Genomic DNA, 16323 nt, shown 5'->3' with positions numbered 1-16323 from the left:
ATAGGCATATAGTGCTTCATTCCAGCAACTACTTTTGCAAAAGTAGTACACCATATTGGTCATCGCTCTCCGTGGGGTCTTAAGGCATATCCTAGGTAACCTCACTGGAGTCTGAAGCCACCATGTTTTTTGGCTTGCTCAACCATGCCTTGCCTTGGAACAGACCGCAATGATTTCTCAAGGATAATTTTTTTTCACTTTCCTCATTCATATTATCGAATGCCTGTTCATCATCGCTACGAATCGCTGCATACGTTGTTTTTGTGAGTGTGGTAGTTATCACATTAGGAGCATGGAGCGATTTCATGCATTGTATGATACGATTTTCTACGATCTACTCTCACGGACTAATTAAAGTATATCATCAAAATATTATTTCAGTCATGAGGATCGGATATCATCTGGACTAAATAAGTGTTGAAATCTGGAGTGAAATCTGATAATTTAAAGAAATAATGAGCCTCATATCTAAACTGATTTACCCATTTACTTCAAGCAAGTAAGGCTATGTTCCCTCCTTCTCCGTACATACAGAAGAAACTGTGAAATTTCCAAAGCATTGAACTTATCTTTTTACTGTTTGGAGAATAATATTGGGTGAACAAAAAATTTAGGAACGTGCCAAAATTAACCAGCTTCATTGAGCTACATGATGTAAAGCATTCACTGCGAGTCCTCATGCCCTGTCCTCAGAGGGACTGCTTATCCATAGTGTCTGCCAGATCTATGTCTATATTTTCGGAGATTTCGCGAGGTGCTCTGCATGGAATCAAAGCAAATCTGGTGGAAAAAGACATTTAAAATTTTTTTTACAACGTTTGCACGGACCCTGAACCGATGTACCATGTGACGTGTGCACAGATGAGCAAGCAACATGGTGGATTTTCTACAATGTTTATTTCATGGGTGACTGAACTTTGTGATGTCTCCAGGGTTGTTCTACATCAAGCAGCAACTCTTTTGTGGATAAAGTCATTATTTGCACGAATTCATTTTATTTCATCAACTGCTGTGTGTGCGGTGAAGACCGACGTTAAAGTTAAAGAGATCCTATATAGTCTGCAGCGACAGCCTGGCCAACCATTCCTTATCAACCATTTAATTGGAGTGCTTGCCTGAGTGCTTAAGCCACTTGCCAAGCACCTATTGTCGATAGCAGCACCGCACCACGTCATTCTCAGTGAACCGTTCACTCTCTGTGGACGCTTTTGCTATGCCATGTCACTCAGAGCGATTGGTTCATGCCCCGTCACCCTGGGCACATGGTTCATATTCCATCACCCTGAGTGAGTAGTTCGTGCTCCATCACCCTGAGCAAGTAGTTTATGCTTCGTCATCCTGAGTGAGTGGTTCATGCTTTGTCATCCTCAGCGAGTCGTTCGTGCTTCATCATCCTGAGGGAGTTCTTCATGCTCTGTCATTCTGACAAGTTGTTGTGAAATAACACCCGATTTCCGAGTGTTTGCGGTTTCAACATGTTTTCTAAATTACCGAGCCAAATTATTTGTCTTCCCGTCACACACAGCTGTTTGTGAACATATCCCTGAAATGTCAAAATAAATGCAACGCTGTTTTTCTGTGAAAGCTACTCAAGGTTTTTGGGTTGTATATAGTACGTACTGTAGTCGTTAATCACACTGACTCCAACCTGCCGATTCCTGAAAAATTGTGTGTGTGTGTGTGTGTGTGTGTGTGTGTGTGTGTGTGTGTGTGTGTGTGTGTGTGTGTGTACACCTGCACGTTGTTCATAAAGCATGACATTCTCTCTGCTAACTCCCCTACTCCCACCCATCTCTCTCTTTGTCCCATCCTTGCTCACACCCCCCTCCCCATGCAGTACAACATACAACATACAACATACATCTCTATCTCTATCTCTATCTCTATCTCTATCTCTATCTCTATCTCTCTCTCTCTCTCATTAGTGAAGTGACGGGTGGTATTTGCTAGTAAATAAATAATTCAAAATTGTGTGTTGGTCATGGAGATGTTAAATTGTGAATATATAAATAAATAAATAATTTATGGTGTTATATCGGAAGAGGTGGTGAGGTGCACAAAATAAATTAATAATTCAAAATTACATGTTTGTATTGGAGATGGTAGAGTGCATAAAATAAATGAATAATTCAAAGTTCTGTGTTTGTAGAGGAGATGGGAAGTTTATGTGAATGCATAATGGTTCCCGCAAGCATTACAATTTTGTACCACAGATTCTCTCCCATAGTTGTCTTTAACTCCCATAATTCCAAATTCGAACCAATCCAAAAATAATTTGATGCACTTAATACCAGATGCTATTGCATACATGTGCCAAATATGAAATACAGTAAAATAATACAGTGTTGTTTTTTTGAGTGGAGACTCCAGACAGATGCATGGATGGACTTACAAACTGACAGCACCCAAAATATAAGCCCTCAGCCAGGCTGAGGCCCAGTTGGGAGTTTAAAATCTGAATTTATTTACCCCGATAGCAAAATATAATTTGTTATTCGAACCACAATGAGGTCAAAATGATTTATCATAATGAAAGAAAGAGACAAACCGGTCTAATGAGGTCGGGTGCATTGGTAGGAATCCCGCCAATGCTCAGGTGCATCTCCATGGGCTTTGACATTTTTCGGAAGAGCTTGGGATCATTAGCATTGATGACCTCTGACCCATCCAGTGTAATGATTACACTGTCCTTCACCTTACTCACTGATACCTAAGGCAGAAAATAAGTGATAAGGATAACAAGGCAAAACTCGAATAGCACTCGGTAGAGTGCACACCTCCACCATGTTGAACAGTTTACATTTTGTATCCCACCGATAGACCAGATCTGCATCCGGATCTTAACCAACATCGAATCGGCTTGTTCTTGTCACCAACCAAACTCATCCACCAAGTTTTGTCATAATCTGTCCACAACGTTTGGAAATTTCGAAATGGTGAAGAATCCCTTTGAAAAATTGTAGTATCTGGATCCAGGTGTGGATCTTTCCCAAAATCTAATCAATTCGTCCTTATCACACACCCAACCTGTCCACCATAACATTTTGAGATATCCTGCTCACAGACAAACAGACAGACAAACAAACAAAGAAACAAACAAACAGGGGTGAATACATAACCCCCGTCCACCTTCAGTGGCAGAGGTAAAGAGAGAACAACCAGAGTTGGTGTCAAAGCCACCCAATGCTCGCATGTTTATAAATTTATCGTTTTTAAAAGACTCGTCTAATAATTAATATTTTTTATAAAGCATTGCAGTGAAGTCTGATCCAAATAATTTTAAAGCAATATATGTATTTGTATATTGTAATCAGTAACAAGAGCGCAAGTGAGCACAATATACGCCCGAACAAGAAGGTATATACAGAATTGTGCTACTATGTGGAAAACAGCATCCTGGTTGCCATGGCAACCACTTTAGATGACTAACGTATGTCGCAACATACCGTCTCCACAGTCTGTACCTATATACCAGATATGAAACGTGAAAACTGAAAACTTTGGGAGCTAGAGTGCGGACAGGAACGGATGGAAAACAGCATTCTGGTTGCCATGGCAACTACTTTAGATGACGAACATATGTCACGACACACTGTCTCCACAGTCTGTACCTATACTATGTATCAAATATGAAACGTGAAAGTTTAAAACTTTGGGAGTTAGAGTGCAGACGGGAACGGACGGACAGACAGACAGACAGATGGACGGACGACACATAATACGCCCCGATATATATATATATATATATATATATATATATATATATATATATATATATATATATATATATATATATATATATATATATATATATATATATATATATATATATATATATATATATATATATATATGTATATATATGTATATATATATATATATATATATATATATATATATATATATATATATATATATATATATATATATATCGGGCGTATAAAAAAATAGTATGGTAGATAAAAACATTAGAAAGGAAAAAATAACTTGCACCAAAAATTTTAACACTTTCAGGCTCACGCTGACGCTGACGCTCACGCCGGGGGTATCGCTATAGCTCTCTGTTCTTCGAACAGGCGAGCAAAAAGGAATGATTTGTCTGCACTGTTATCACTTGTACAAGTGTGATAAAAACAGAGAATAATTATATGTGGGACCTAGCAGTTTGGAGATTGTAGGCTCATAACCAAATATAAATCATTCGCCACTCAGTTGGTGAGGATGAAATTCCATGAAGTTTGTCAACACCAACTTTATGAACTGGTAATAGATGTCCACAACCATCATTGATCATGTTGTGGAACGTCGGCCAAGGCCCTCACTTTTTATTTCTTCCACCCTCACTTTTTCACCTTTATTCCATTTTGAATTTGTTTTGTCCGCAACCGCTTGAGCGATTGACACAAAACTTTCAAAACAGGCAGAGTACCTACCCATGGATAATTTAACAAAGTAACTTAACACTTGATGATTGGATGGAAATTGAGGCAGGCATTTCAAAAAGTGTGTTTCCTGAAGGTTTGGGTTGCAGGATGTTTCAGGTATCAAGAATAAATGGCCTTGACCCCGCTTTGCTTGGTCTCGGCCGGATTAATCTAATTATTATTCACACACAAAAAGGATGGACACTGATATGCTTATTTGGCGAGGAGGGAGTGGGATCTGTATTTAATTTTAGGCCTTGTTGATCATTTGTGTTTAGATAGATTCTTTGGACTTTTTCAACTGCATTAAGGACCAATGAAGGGGATATATGTCTGGTGTACAGCTCACCAGGGATATTAGACTTGGCTGTTTTGGATTAGACATATTCAGAGTCCTTGTCTATGTGTTCCCCCATGTCAAACTGGGAGAAGCTGGGCAATTAAGGAGGGGGTGAGACAGTGTTTTCCCCTCCTTCCATCAAAGAGAGAAGCCACCTCCATCCCTCTCTCTCCCCCTCTCACAGGTCTCCATCAATGTGGGGGAGGCCTCAGCCCATTCCCGGTCAGTCATTGGTGGGACATTCTGTCCGGTAATTGGTCCGCTGTACTTAGGGTGGAGACTTACCACAGGGAAAGGGGGTGGGGGGGCAGAAATTAAAGGTGTGCATCTGGCTGAGATCATTTCTCTTGATTTGCTTTCTCTTGTGGCCATCTGCATGCTGGGATAGGTTCTGCTCTCAGACTACTGGAAGTTCTGCCCTTTTGTGAGCATGCCTACTTGCTCATGCCATTCTGCCTGGAGATGGCCCGACACACAATAGCCTGGGGCTTTTCAATGCCTGCAATTTCCTTCTCACTTATCCAGTTCAGGGTACTTGTACATGGCTGTGTGTATGTGGGACCTTAACAAGGTGTTAATTTGTTTTTTGTATTGTTTTCTTTACTAAAATGTGTTTTCTGTCTCTTTCATCCTGGATTTCTTGCCAGCTATCCTTGTGTGTAATTAACAAATTATTTATTTAATTATTTATAAAGGCTGTTGACACACCTCATGATACCTGCCATTTAGCCATGCCAATGTTAGGTTTAATTGAGATTCTTGAAGGATTAAATTAGTGAGAATCCTGTTTTATAGCAGGCGAGTTGGAACACAAATGGAAAATGAATGATCTCATCCACTCGAGCAGGGTTCGTGCAAATTATAAACCAGCTGGTTTAATCCTAAAAGTTGTCACTTCGCAGAGGTAATTTCCCACATAAAAGTGAATAAATACTTTTGAATGGGGTCATCCACATACCAGCTGGTGTTAGGAGTGAGATTTGATCCTCGTTTCTCCATGGTACAATTTAAACTTGAAAATATTGGCATGAGCACTATTGGATTTTATAATGAATTTGAATGAATTTTTTATTGGCATTCTATATGGTCAGGGTGGAGAAGCAAGATGGTGTGCACAATGTAGAACACATGTTCACTATGGGTTAGAGCAGTGGTTTTCAAACTTTTCTTCGTGGCGACCCAATTTCAGAACCTCTCTACATCGCGCGACCCAAAAGATTCAAAAACCGAATTCATAATATATAAGATAAGATTTCATATGACACAAGAACATTTACTGTTTACTTTATTCACCATCGTCATGTTTTCATCGACGAGTAAACGGAGAATATCCAAATAGTAGTTGAATGTTTCAGAAGTTTAGTCCGAATGACATTTAGATATATCAGTGAGAAGGATGAGCCTGTTTTTCAGAAACCAACTTCTCTATTCGTGGAGAAGTAGATGACAATGCCAGGATCATATCATGCTCCATTTCTATGCGATTTCTGTTCTTTGTTTTAATCACCACCATGGTGGGGAACGACTGCTCACAAAAGTATGATGAAGGATATGACATGAGAACCTTAATGGAGCGCCGTGACAGGGTCGGGTACGACGGCAGCATTTTGCACCAGAATGTCGACAACTAATTCGTCCGCGCAGGAGCCTGCACTCCTGAATCCTGCTGGAGCTGTACAAGCTCTTCCTGTGCTGCATCATCTTCATCAGCAATCGAGTCCAGTGGAGCCGTGAAAGGGTCCCAAACCACAGAAAAGGACTGCACATCCAGGTCAGGGAAATAGTGCTCGAACTGTTCAATGAGCGACCGAAGGTGACGTGCTATCTCCCCAGAAAGACTGTCGAGCTCAGCATCATCGTACTGGCAGGTCATTAGATGCTCCACCAGACGGGGGAAAGGCTGAAGCGCTTAACAGCTGCTTTGTCTGCCAGTAATTTTAGAGTCACCAGAAATCCGCTCATTTTGTCATGAAAAATCATGAGGTTGGCGTTTTTGTCTTGGAGGGAGCGGTTGAGGACATTGAGACTTTCAAAGATGTCAATGAGATAGCACAGTTCTGACAGCCAAGAGTCCGACTCAAGCAACGCTACCCATGCCGTTTTCCCTTGTGTGCGTAGGAACTCCTTCAGTTCATCTTTGTGCTCGTAAACGCGCAGAAGAAGGTTTCCTTGAGATAACCATCTGCCTTGAGTGTAGAATAGTAAATTCTTATGGTCGGCGTCCATCTCCTGGCAGAATAGCCTGAATAACCTCGTGTTGAGGGCGCTCGATTTGATGTGATTCACCATTTTTACGACTCCTGAGAGCACGCTCTGCAAGGTTTCTGGCAAAGTACGAGAGGCGAGCACTTCTCGGTGAATAATGCAGTGTACCATGGAGGTCTGAGGAGCCACCTCAAGCAATTTAGCCTTGAATCCAGAACGCACTCCTAACATTGCTGGCGCGCCGTCTGTTGTAGAGCCGAGCAACTTTCCGAAGTCCAGATCATGGTCATGATAAAACTGCTCTACTTTCCCAAAAATGTCCTCGCCTTTAGTGGTGGCCTCCAATGGTTTGATGAGCAGAGGCTCATCGACAAAGTTATCAGCCTTGATGAAGCGGACCCAGATGATGAGTTGCGCGTACGATGCGATATCAGTGGACTCGTCCAACTGTATGGTGTGCCACGGCGATTCCTTGATCTTCTATATGACCTGAGCCGTTACGTCCAGACTCATATCTTCAATTCTGCATTGGATGGTGTTGTCAGAGAGGGGTATAACTTCCAGTTTCTTCGCCGCTTCCTCTCCAACCATCAGAGATACCATGTCCTTTGCACATGGCAGCAAGAGTTCTTCCGCAATGGAGTGAGGCTTTTTAGTCTTGGCAACATGGAGCGACACTCGATACGAGGCCTCTAATGCCCGAGAATTGGTCTGATGGCATGTACCCTCTCTGTCAAGACGCGTATTCTTGAGTGCAAGAAGTTTCCTCTCAAAGAACGCTCTCTCCTTATCCTGATAAGGCGCATGTTTTGTAGATAAATGCCTCTGCAACTTATTTTGTTTCATAGACTCCGTAGAAAGCACTTCGAAACAAATCACACACTGAGGCCTCTGTGCCCCACTTTTATCCACCATATAGTAAAACCCAAGGTCCAGAAATTTATCCTGGTAAGAACGTTCTCGAGATTTGCTGGTGGCCGGTGCTGCCATCACAAATAAGGTCTCGAGTCGTATGTGGAGACGTGAATGATAGAGTCAGAGTCTGAGTCTGAGAGGCCGTGGATCAAACCACTAATTTCCCGCCAAAATGAACCGCCCTTCAGCGAGCCCGCGCATTGGCTGGATCCCATTCTAAGCGTCATGTTGCGCCGGTTCCCATAATTTGAATGAACCATTTATATTACATCCTGTAAAAGCGAACACCGATCGAAAAAACAATTTTTTTTTCGCTGCAAGTGGACGCCCACGACCCCACGAAATTTGCTCGGCGACCCCACTTGGGGTCGCGCCCCTGGGTTTGAAAAACCAAGGGTTAGAACAAAGTGATTATATCAAAGTGACAGAGCCAGACAGAGCCCACGGAGGGGCAGTTAGAATCCATGAGTCAGAACTCATGAGCAGCATGAGTTAGCGCTCACTGTGATGATTGTTATATTTGCTGTACATACAGTACATGCCATACTAATTCCCCCTGTTGTGTACACGTCACTAATTCAGAGACACAGATCAGAACTTGTTCCCTTTACACTTATGAGCCCCTTCTACAATCTTACTTTATTACCTACAGACAAGACTTGGTGCCAATCAATCACAACCGGAGAAATGTTGAAAGTAATAAAAGTAGATAGAGTGCAGAGCAGAGTATGGGTAAGGCTCCTTCCCACACAACTCAGATGCATACAAGCTCGTACCACTTGCAGACTCATGTAAGCTTCCCCTTGGTGGATCTTGCAGTTCGAATAGGAAAATGTGAGCACAGGCTTGGCCAAAGGACTTGTGGTAAGGAGAGCTTGGTAGATTGAATACCGGGCAGATCAAACTCCCGGTAGATCAAGAAGCTCAGAAAGGCTGCTTCAATGTCTCTTGTTCAAGGTCTTCCACAAATGTCCTCCCGCCATGGAGATAGGGCTCTATCTGTTGTTTTCAATGTCGTCCAGCTCCAGAGACCAAACTCAATATATTCTGCAAGGGGGTCACAACCCGTGACAACTCTGCAACCGACCCTTTCCGGTTTCATGTCCTCCCACTATGGAGGTTGAGCTCATCTGCCTTTTTCCACACCGCGAGAGGATGTTTTGTTGTTTTCCTCGTTGAAGGATGACATCGAACGCACATGACATGTACATGACATTAGCTGAAACAGCTGCAGGTTAATGATCCTGCAGCTCGAAGTGAGTTGTTGTTTGTTTTTGTTAAACTTACAATTACGTCAGCTGTCCAAACAGCTGCTGCATTAATGATGATTTGGCTCTGCACATGTTGTTTTACAAGGAAACAAAAGAACCAAAAGACCATTGCAGGCCTAATAATTACCTCCATTGTGTACAAATGAGGTGTTTGCATGAATTGAAAGAACGATTCTATTAACTTTCAATGTGTTCAAGCTTGTGCGAGTCCAACAATGGTAATTTCTAGTTCATTGTTTTGAACCAACAGGCGTTTGGTGACGTGTTGACTCGTGACAGGGGGTAATTTGTGACGTGGAATGGAAAAAGAGCAAGGGCTGCTTGAATAGCAAATTACATGATCGTGAGGATGGGCGACGAGGATCCACGGCATGAAAGGTGAACACAGCGAGGGACCGGTGATGGATGGGCAGGTGGAGCAATAGAGGGATCTAAAGATAGACTAATGGATGTAGGGGTTAGAGAGAGCCTGAAAATTCTAACTAACGATGCACATTTTTCCCAAAGACCGTCTACACAAAAGGTGGGCAATTTATCTCATGAACTAAATAAATATCTGTCTGGGGAAAATCCTATCTCTCTCTGAATGCACATGGGGTTCTTTTCCATAACCACAACAATAAAAATAAATATATATGCAATACTTATTATCAATCCCGGGAAACATCTTTCAAAGCAATATCTATGAATTATAAAGAACAGTAAGCAACGTGCACACTGATTTGCAAGAATTTGATCATAAACAATGCTGGACTGCCATTTCTAACTGATTTTGCATCATCAGCAACAAAAAGCTTGTTGATATAAAGTCAAAGGGTCAGGCAGTGAATGAACAGTCACTACAACTAGCAAAACACAAACACCTTTCCTATCAATAGGAAGTCGAAGCCAAAATACATGGACATGGATACATGGACAAAATACATGGAAATACATGGCTTCTGTCTTATCAGAAGCCAAAAGAGAAATAGAGCCTAAAAGAATAATAATATGCTCGGATATAATTAAAATGGAGATTAAATACAAGAGAATGAAGAAAAAGAAGAAAAAAAAAAGAACATTTCCACAAGGCCCTCGAATGAAGAGGATATACTCACTGCGTGCCAATTTCCATCACTGACAAAAGGACCACCTTTAATGACAAGAGGTCCCACACGGTTTTTAACCTGGACTTCCAACTGTCCATTGCGAAGGGCAAGCAAAAACCAGTCTTGGTAATTGTGAGTTTGTGCATAGAATATTGAGCCTTCCAAATCCCAAGTGCGAAGATCAAACCTTGAGCGAGTGCTAGGGAGGTGTTGTGTTTAGAAAAGCAAAAATTAATTGGATAAATACAGCAAATATTAAGACAGAGAAACTTGCCATTTGCACGAAAAAGGGACCCAATGATAATATAAAATCATATTGATTGTTGGAGATTAAAATAACTACTTTTAAAGGCCTGAATTATTCCCACTTCTTGTGTGACCTGTTGAATAACGTTTTTGGCCCAAGTCTTTCAGGAACTGTCAAGTCGGGCCTGAGGTTCATTGGAAGGTTGCATAAATTTGCAATTTGCCCAGGATTCTGGCTCAACTCGACAAATCTTCATGAAAGTATCTAGCAGACAGGGCACCCAGTTTTAATGTCTATCCGAGAGATGCTTGCTCTACGTTGTGGTGCAATGCCCTGCATGTGAAGCAGCGATTCAACAGTTTATAGTTGGGCAGAGAATGTAACTCAGACTGAACAGCTAAAATACAAGTGTGTTATCTGTGTATCATCCTGTTGGACCTTAATGATTATAACACTGGGGAACAAAGTTTTTGTTGCATAGATTCCAGCACTTGATCTTACCTAATTTGAGTGTGCTGAATTCAAATCTGGAGTTAGTTTCTCTCTGTAAGCTCTAGATTTTTTGCAATCCACCATTATCAAAATTTATTTGGTAAGTTACAATGTGTATTAAAAGCAAATTTATATTAAACATATATTTTGCAATTCAACATTTTCAACATTTATTTGGTAAGTTACAATTTGAATTTAAAGCAAATTTAAATTAACATATATTTCGACATAAAGATGATAGGTGATTCAGAACAATTGATAAGGATGGAATGCAAAGTTCAAATAGGTCCCATTCAGGCAAGAATTTGCGCTTGTAGCTTTTGCATTTGTGGACTTCCACAGGGAAATCTCGTTTGATGCTCCAACAGTAGTTTGCCATCATATTTTTGTCCCATCACCCTTGGTAGCTCTCTTCCATCGTCATGAGATCCTGATGGAAGCGCTCTCCCTGTTCCTCACTTACAGCCCCAATGTTCTCAGGGAATTGATCAAGGTGACTATTCAGGAAATGGAGCTTGACACTCATGTTGCACCCAAGATGGCGAAAAGCCAACAGCATTCTCATAACCAGAAACTCAGAGTTATCTGCCTTTTTGTTACCAAGAAAGTTTTGTATAACTGCGATGAAAGACAGCCACGCTGTCTTCTCATTGTCATTCAACTTCCTTACAAATTACTCATCACGTACAAGGGCACATATTTGAGGTCCATCGAACACACCTGCTTTGATCTTCTCGAAAGACAAAGCAGGAAAAGCAGAAACTATATTGTTGCGAATTCGCGCCTGCCGGCGTGCGAACGGCCACGTGACTCGAATCCCGGCACGTCGCCCACCGGACGGACAATTCTGTCGTGACCCTCTCGGACTAATGCCGGGAGCTAGTCACGGGTGGGCCTTTCGGCCTCACCACGATCGTGCCAATCGGCCACCCGCGTGGGATAGGGTTGTTCGCCAAACTCGACCTACCTAAGTACCCACGCGGAGGGTAGACCGGGCGATCGCACCTCGCCGCAGGTCGACCCCGGACACTGGCCGCTTAAGCGACCCGTTCCGTACTATCGGGATAACCGAGCGGTGTTATCGTCGATCTCGACAGTTACGATTAATTATCGGGCGTATTAAGCCCACCACCAACCCTTTACGTGAAGCAAGATGGAGATTCAATTAAAGAAAAGACGAAGCGAAACGGGAAAACAGTTCAACATGATGCACATTTATTCCGCAGCACACAGAGAGCACACATATACAATTAAAACAATTATGCACAAAAAGCAAATGTAACAAAAGAAACAATCACGCAGAGATACTACCGACTTAGACCGACACACGGCAACACTTAACAGTTTTACTTCACCAGACTGGCGCCACACACACACGTTGACACAAAAACAAAAGAAAAGGGCCACCCTCAAAGACAAGGGGGCAAACGGGGCCTGTGGGCCAATATTTGCGCGGGACCTGAAAGAGCGGTCAGGTCCGCGAGACCGGGTAGGTCCTACCCGTGTCTGTGATGAGCCGCAAATGTGGCAGCGCGGCGGTGCCCCGACCTCATGCTCCTGCGCGGGGTTCGTTGGCACTGCTTGGAGTGGGGTGGGAACGGGGCCCCCTTTTCGCACTATCTCAGCGTGGGGGAAGAAGGGGGGGAATTGTTGATGCTCTGGGGAAAGAGTATAGCTGGCTTGCTTGGGTCCCGTGACGAGCGATTCCACCGCGACCTCGTCGCCGACCGCCGTCTTCCTTGCCTCGGACACGAGCTCCTCGGTCTCTTCCCCCAATTCTCCTCAGCCGACTGCTGAAAACCACCGGGACACCCTCGCCTCCCGACTCCACTCCGCGCTCCAAACTGCCTCTGCCCAAAACTCTCTCCACTCTTCTGCCACTCTCTGCTCTTCCAAGGCTGACTCTGCCAAAACTGACTCTGCCTTTCTCCCACTCTCCACTCTTCTAAAACCGACTCGACCCAAACCGACTCTGCTCAGATTCGCCCCGCACTCGGCGCTTTATAGGCCGGCAGGAGAACCCATATGCAAATTTCTGGATCAGAACGAGCTCGGGGGTGGAGCCACGCTCGCCCATTGGACGGAGAAAAAGGGGCGTGAATCTCCCCTGATCCTAGAATTTGCATATCTCGATTCTACACCGACGCACCTGGAGGCAGGGCCAAACTGCCCCATGCTTGCTGGTTGGACGGATCAGAAGTGGGCGTATAGCATCCCTGATCCGAATTCTCCTCGGAAAGGCCGCATTTTGCACTCGCGGCTCGGCGCATCTTGTACGAGCCCAGGACCGCCCGACGCTCGGTGCTCACAGGTGGTGTGGGAATGGCCGCAGAAGGAGAGAGGTGAAGGTGGTGGAGGGTTTATGGTGGTGGTTTATGGCCATGGTGCCGTTCGGAATGGCGGTGATGCGATGTTTGCGGGAGCGAGTTGTGAAGGTAAAGATCATGGCTGTTGGCGTTGTTGTTGTTGTGAAGCGGCGTCGTGGTTGGTGGTTGTTGTGTGATGGCGGTTGAGACGTGGTTGGTTCAAAATAAAAGAACAGAAAAACGGCTATCTTAAAGCGTCGCAGCCCGAATGAATCACATTTATTCCCTCCAAACAATGGGTTTGGGCTAACTACACATGTACTTACAGAGATATCTCACCTACGGGACCTGAATGGTGGTTTGCAAATTTCCTCAACCGCAACAATATGTTGAAAACATTCACCATCAGTACTCAATGCCTTCACGAACTGTTTCCTCAAGCCGAGCTTGATCTGGAGTGGGGGAAAAATGATCTTCTCTCGGCTGACGATTGGGTCATTCACAATGTTTGGCATGCCTGCTTCCAGAGTTTCACGGATCGGCCACTCCTTCTGGATCCAGTGTTTCTCTCGAGCTCGGCTGTCCCACATGCAGAGATGGCATGGAAACTTTATGAAGCCTTTATGTTGACTAAGGAGAACGTTGACCATTTTCAGGTCCACACAAATGATCCAGTTGTGCTCGTGATATTTGAGTAAGTCAATAACCTTTTTATGTCATTATGTTCTTCTCGCAAATGCAGAGTGACCAACTGGAACCGCTCCATAAATATTGCCATTGTGCAAGAGAATACACTTGAGGCTGCGCTTAGAGGTATCCATAAACAATCGCCATTCTGTTGGATTATACGAAGTAACACCTAATTGCCTGAGAAGGCCTGGGATATCGTGGCAATAAACAAACTGTTTGTCTTCTGAGAAAAAGGCAACAAAGATCTGGTCCCACTTTTGGAAATATGAAACATTTGCAGAGTGGTCAAGTAGATTTTTTTTTTCTTGCAGCCTGGAGGCTAATACCTCAGCTGCTTTCTTGGAGAGCCCCAAATCACGCACTAAGTCATTCAATTCCGGTTGGCTAAACTGCTGAGGGGCTGATGACTGTTTGGTATCAGATGAGGAGGCTTCGGATTCTGAAACCATTTATTGAAGCCTGTCATCACGACCCTCCTGCTCTTGCTGATCATGTTCACGCCTTCATCTTCAGATAAGACAAAACCATTAAAGACTGGAACGGGGAGTTCCTCAGAGTGCGGAGTAGGTCGAATTGCTGATGGAATACAGGGATAGGAGATCTTTTGGCGGTTTTTCTTGCCGACACCCTTTGTGTTGACCAGGCAAAAATAGCAGTCAGTTACGTGGTCCTTGGGTTCTCGCCAAACCATGGGAACCCCAAAAGGCAGACCCTTTCGTTTTCCTTTTGTCCAGTCACGAAGCAGTTCCTCACAATTATGACATACAATATGAGGAGCCCATTTCTTGTCTTGGTCGCCAAGGGGAACATCAAAATAGGCTTTATAGGCACGCCTTACAAACGATGTTATATTGTGCTTTTGATGAAGTAGTGTGGAGCAGCCACATACATAACATAATGCATCAGGATTATTTACACATTTATGTCTAATTGAAGAAGCCATGATCAGATCTGAAACAAAGAAAAACATAAAGTTAAAGAATATATATATATATATATATATATATATATATATATATATATATATATATATATACATATACATATATATATATATATATATATATATATACATATACATATATATATATATATACATATACATATATATATATATATATACATATACATATATATATATATACATACATATATATATATATATACATATATATATATATATATATATATATACATATATATATATATATATATACATATACATATATATATATATATATATATATATACACACATATATATAAATATCAATAAAGATAAAGAAAATTGATGTCAAATAAATTGTGAGCAAATCGTTAGCAGCAAAACGAATACGGTCTATAGTTATTTAGCAGTTTAGGCATCGTATATTTCCACTAAAGTCCGAAATCGCACCCCGAGTTCTCAAGTTATCCCAAGTGCAAATAGCAATGGGTGTCCTTTTTTGCGAAAATCGCAAGTTTCAAATTGCATGAAAACTAGAGCATGGAGAGGAAAACCGATTTCAGATTTGAAATCAGCGTTGAAAGCCTATATAGAATCAGTTGAAAAATCTCATGCAACAGATAATAAGAAAAAATTGGTTCCCCAGTGTTATTTGCTATTAAGAAAAAAAATCGATTTGGTAGATTTACTGATTCTCTTCATTGTGAAAATGACCAAATTCAGACCTGACAGATACACCTTCAAATGGTACCATGACATTAATGATGAAACAAAAAACAGAACAAGAAAATCATGAAAGTAACCTCACCCTGTTAATTTTTGCACTTGGAAGCGAAGATGAGCAACTGGTTGTTTGTTGAAATTGGACCCTAAGTAGAATACATGGTGGTTGCGTTGGTCTGAATGTTGTCTACAGGGTCGAAGAGACTGTGTGGATGTTGGAAAAGAGATGAAAGTAACAGTTGAAAACTGACAAATTGTTGCTAAACAGAAATAATAAAGTCCAAACCATCACAACACATTTGCATCCACATTATGTTGTGCACGAGTTGATTTACCATAACTTCATCGACATTCTCCATGTTCATCGACATCCCCAATGTTTCCAGAAGGATTAATTTAGTCTACACCCCCACCCCCATCCCATAAGTTTGGCACATAGAGTTTTAGCTTGACCGTCCTGGACTGTATTTGAGTAATTTACAAATCCCATCGTACTCGTAATATGACAATTTAAATTAAATTTGGAGCAAAGTCGATGGCATGCCATTGCAAATCCCCACGCTTCCCACCTAAAGCAAAGTTGAAAGATGAAAAAAGGTTCCACCAGGAATGACCCAATATCAAATTTTGAGTTAAAAAAATTTCCGGTTTGACCCCTTTGACCCAAAGTCCCCACC

General features: G+C 42.3%; 1 protein-coding gene across 2 annotated transcripts in view; it reads right to left on the bottom strand.

Annotated features, from left to right (window-relative positions):
- The window catches only part of LOC147031245 (growth arrest-specific protein 6-like), a 179209-nt gene that overhangs the window by 111536 nt on the left and 51350 nt on the right, over window positions 1–16323 (bottom strand). For both annotated transcript variants that reach the window (XM_085860324.1, XM_085860328.1), the window contains exons 7-9: window positions 15732–15850; window positions 10253–10442; window positions 2549–2710 (exon numbers count right to left, since the gene is read on the bottom strand). In XM_085860324.1, coding sequence (XP_085716450.1) covers window positions 2549–2710; window positions 10253–10442; window positions 15732–15850 — 471 coding nt within the window. The remainder of the gene's footprint in view (window positions 1–2548; window positions 2711–10252; window positions 10443–15731; window positions 15851–16323) is intronic.

This window comes from Eptatretus burgeri, chromosome 2 (assembly GCF_056783735.1).
Source record: "Eptatretus burgeri isolate ZD-2024b chromosome 2, Ebu_testis_v1, whole genome shotgun sequence".
NCBI classification, from domain to species: domain Eukaryota; kingdom Metazoa; phylum Chordata; class Myxini; order Myxiniformes; family Myxinidae; genus Eptatretus; species Eptatretus burgeri.
This window is presented reverse-complemented; position numbering and strand designations above follow the sequence as displayed.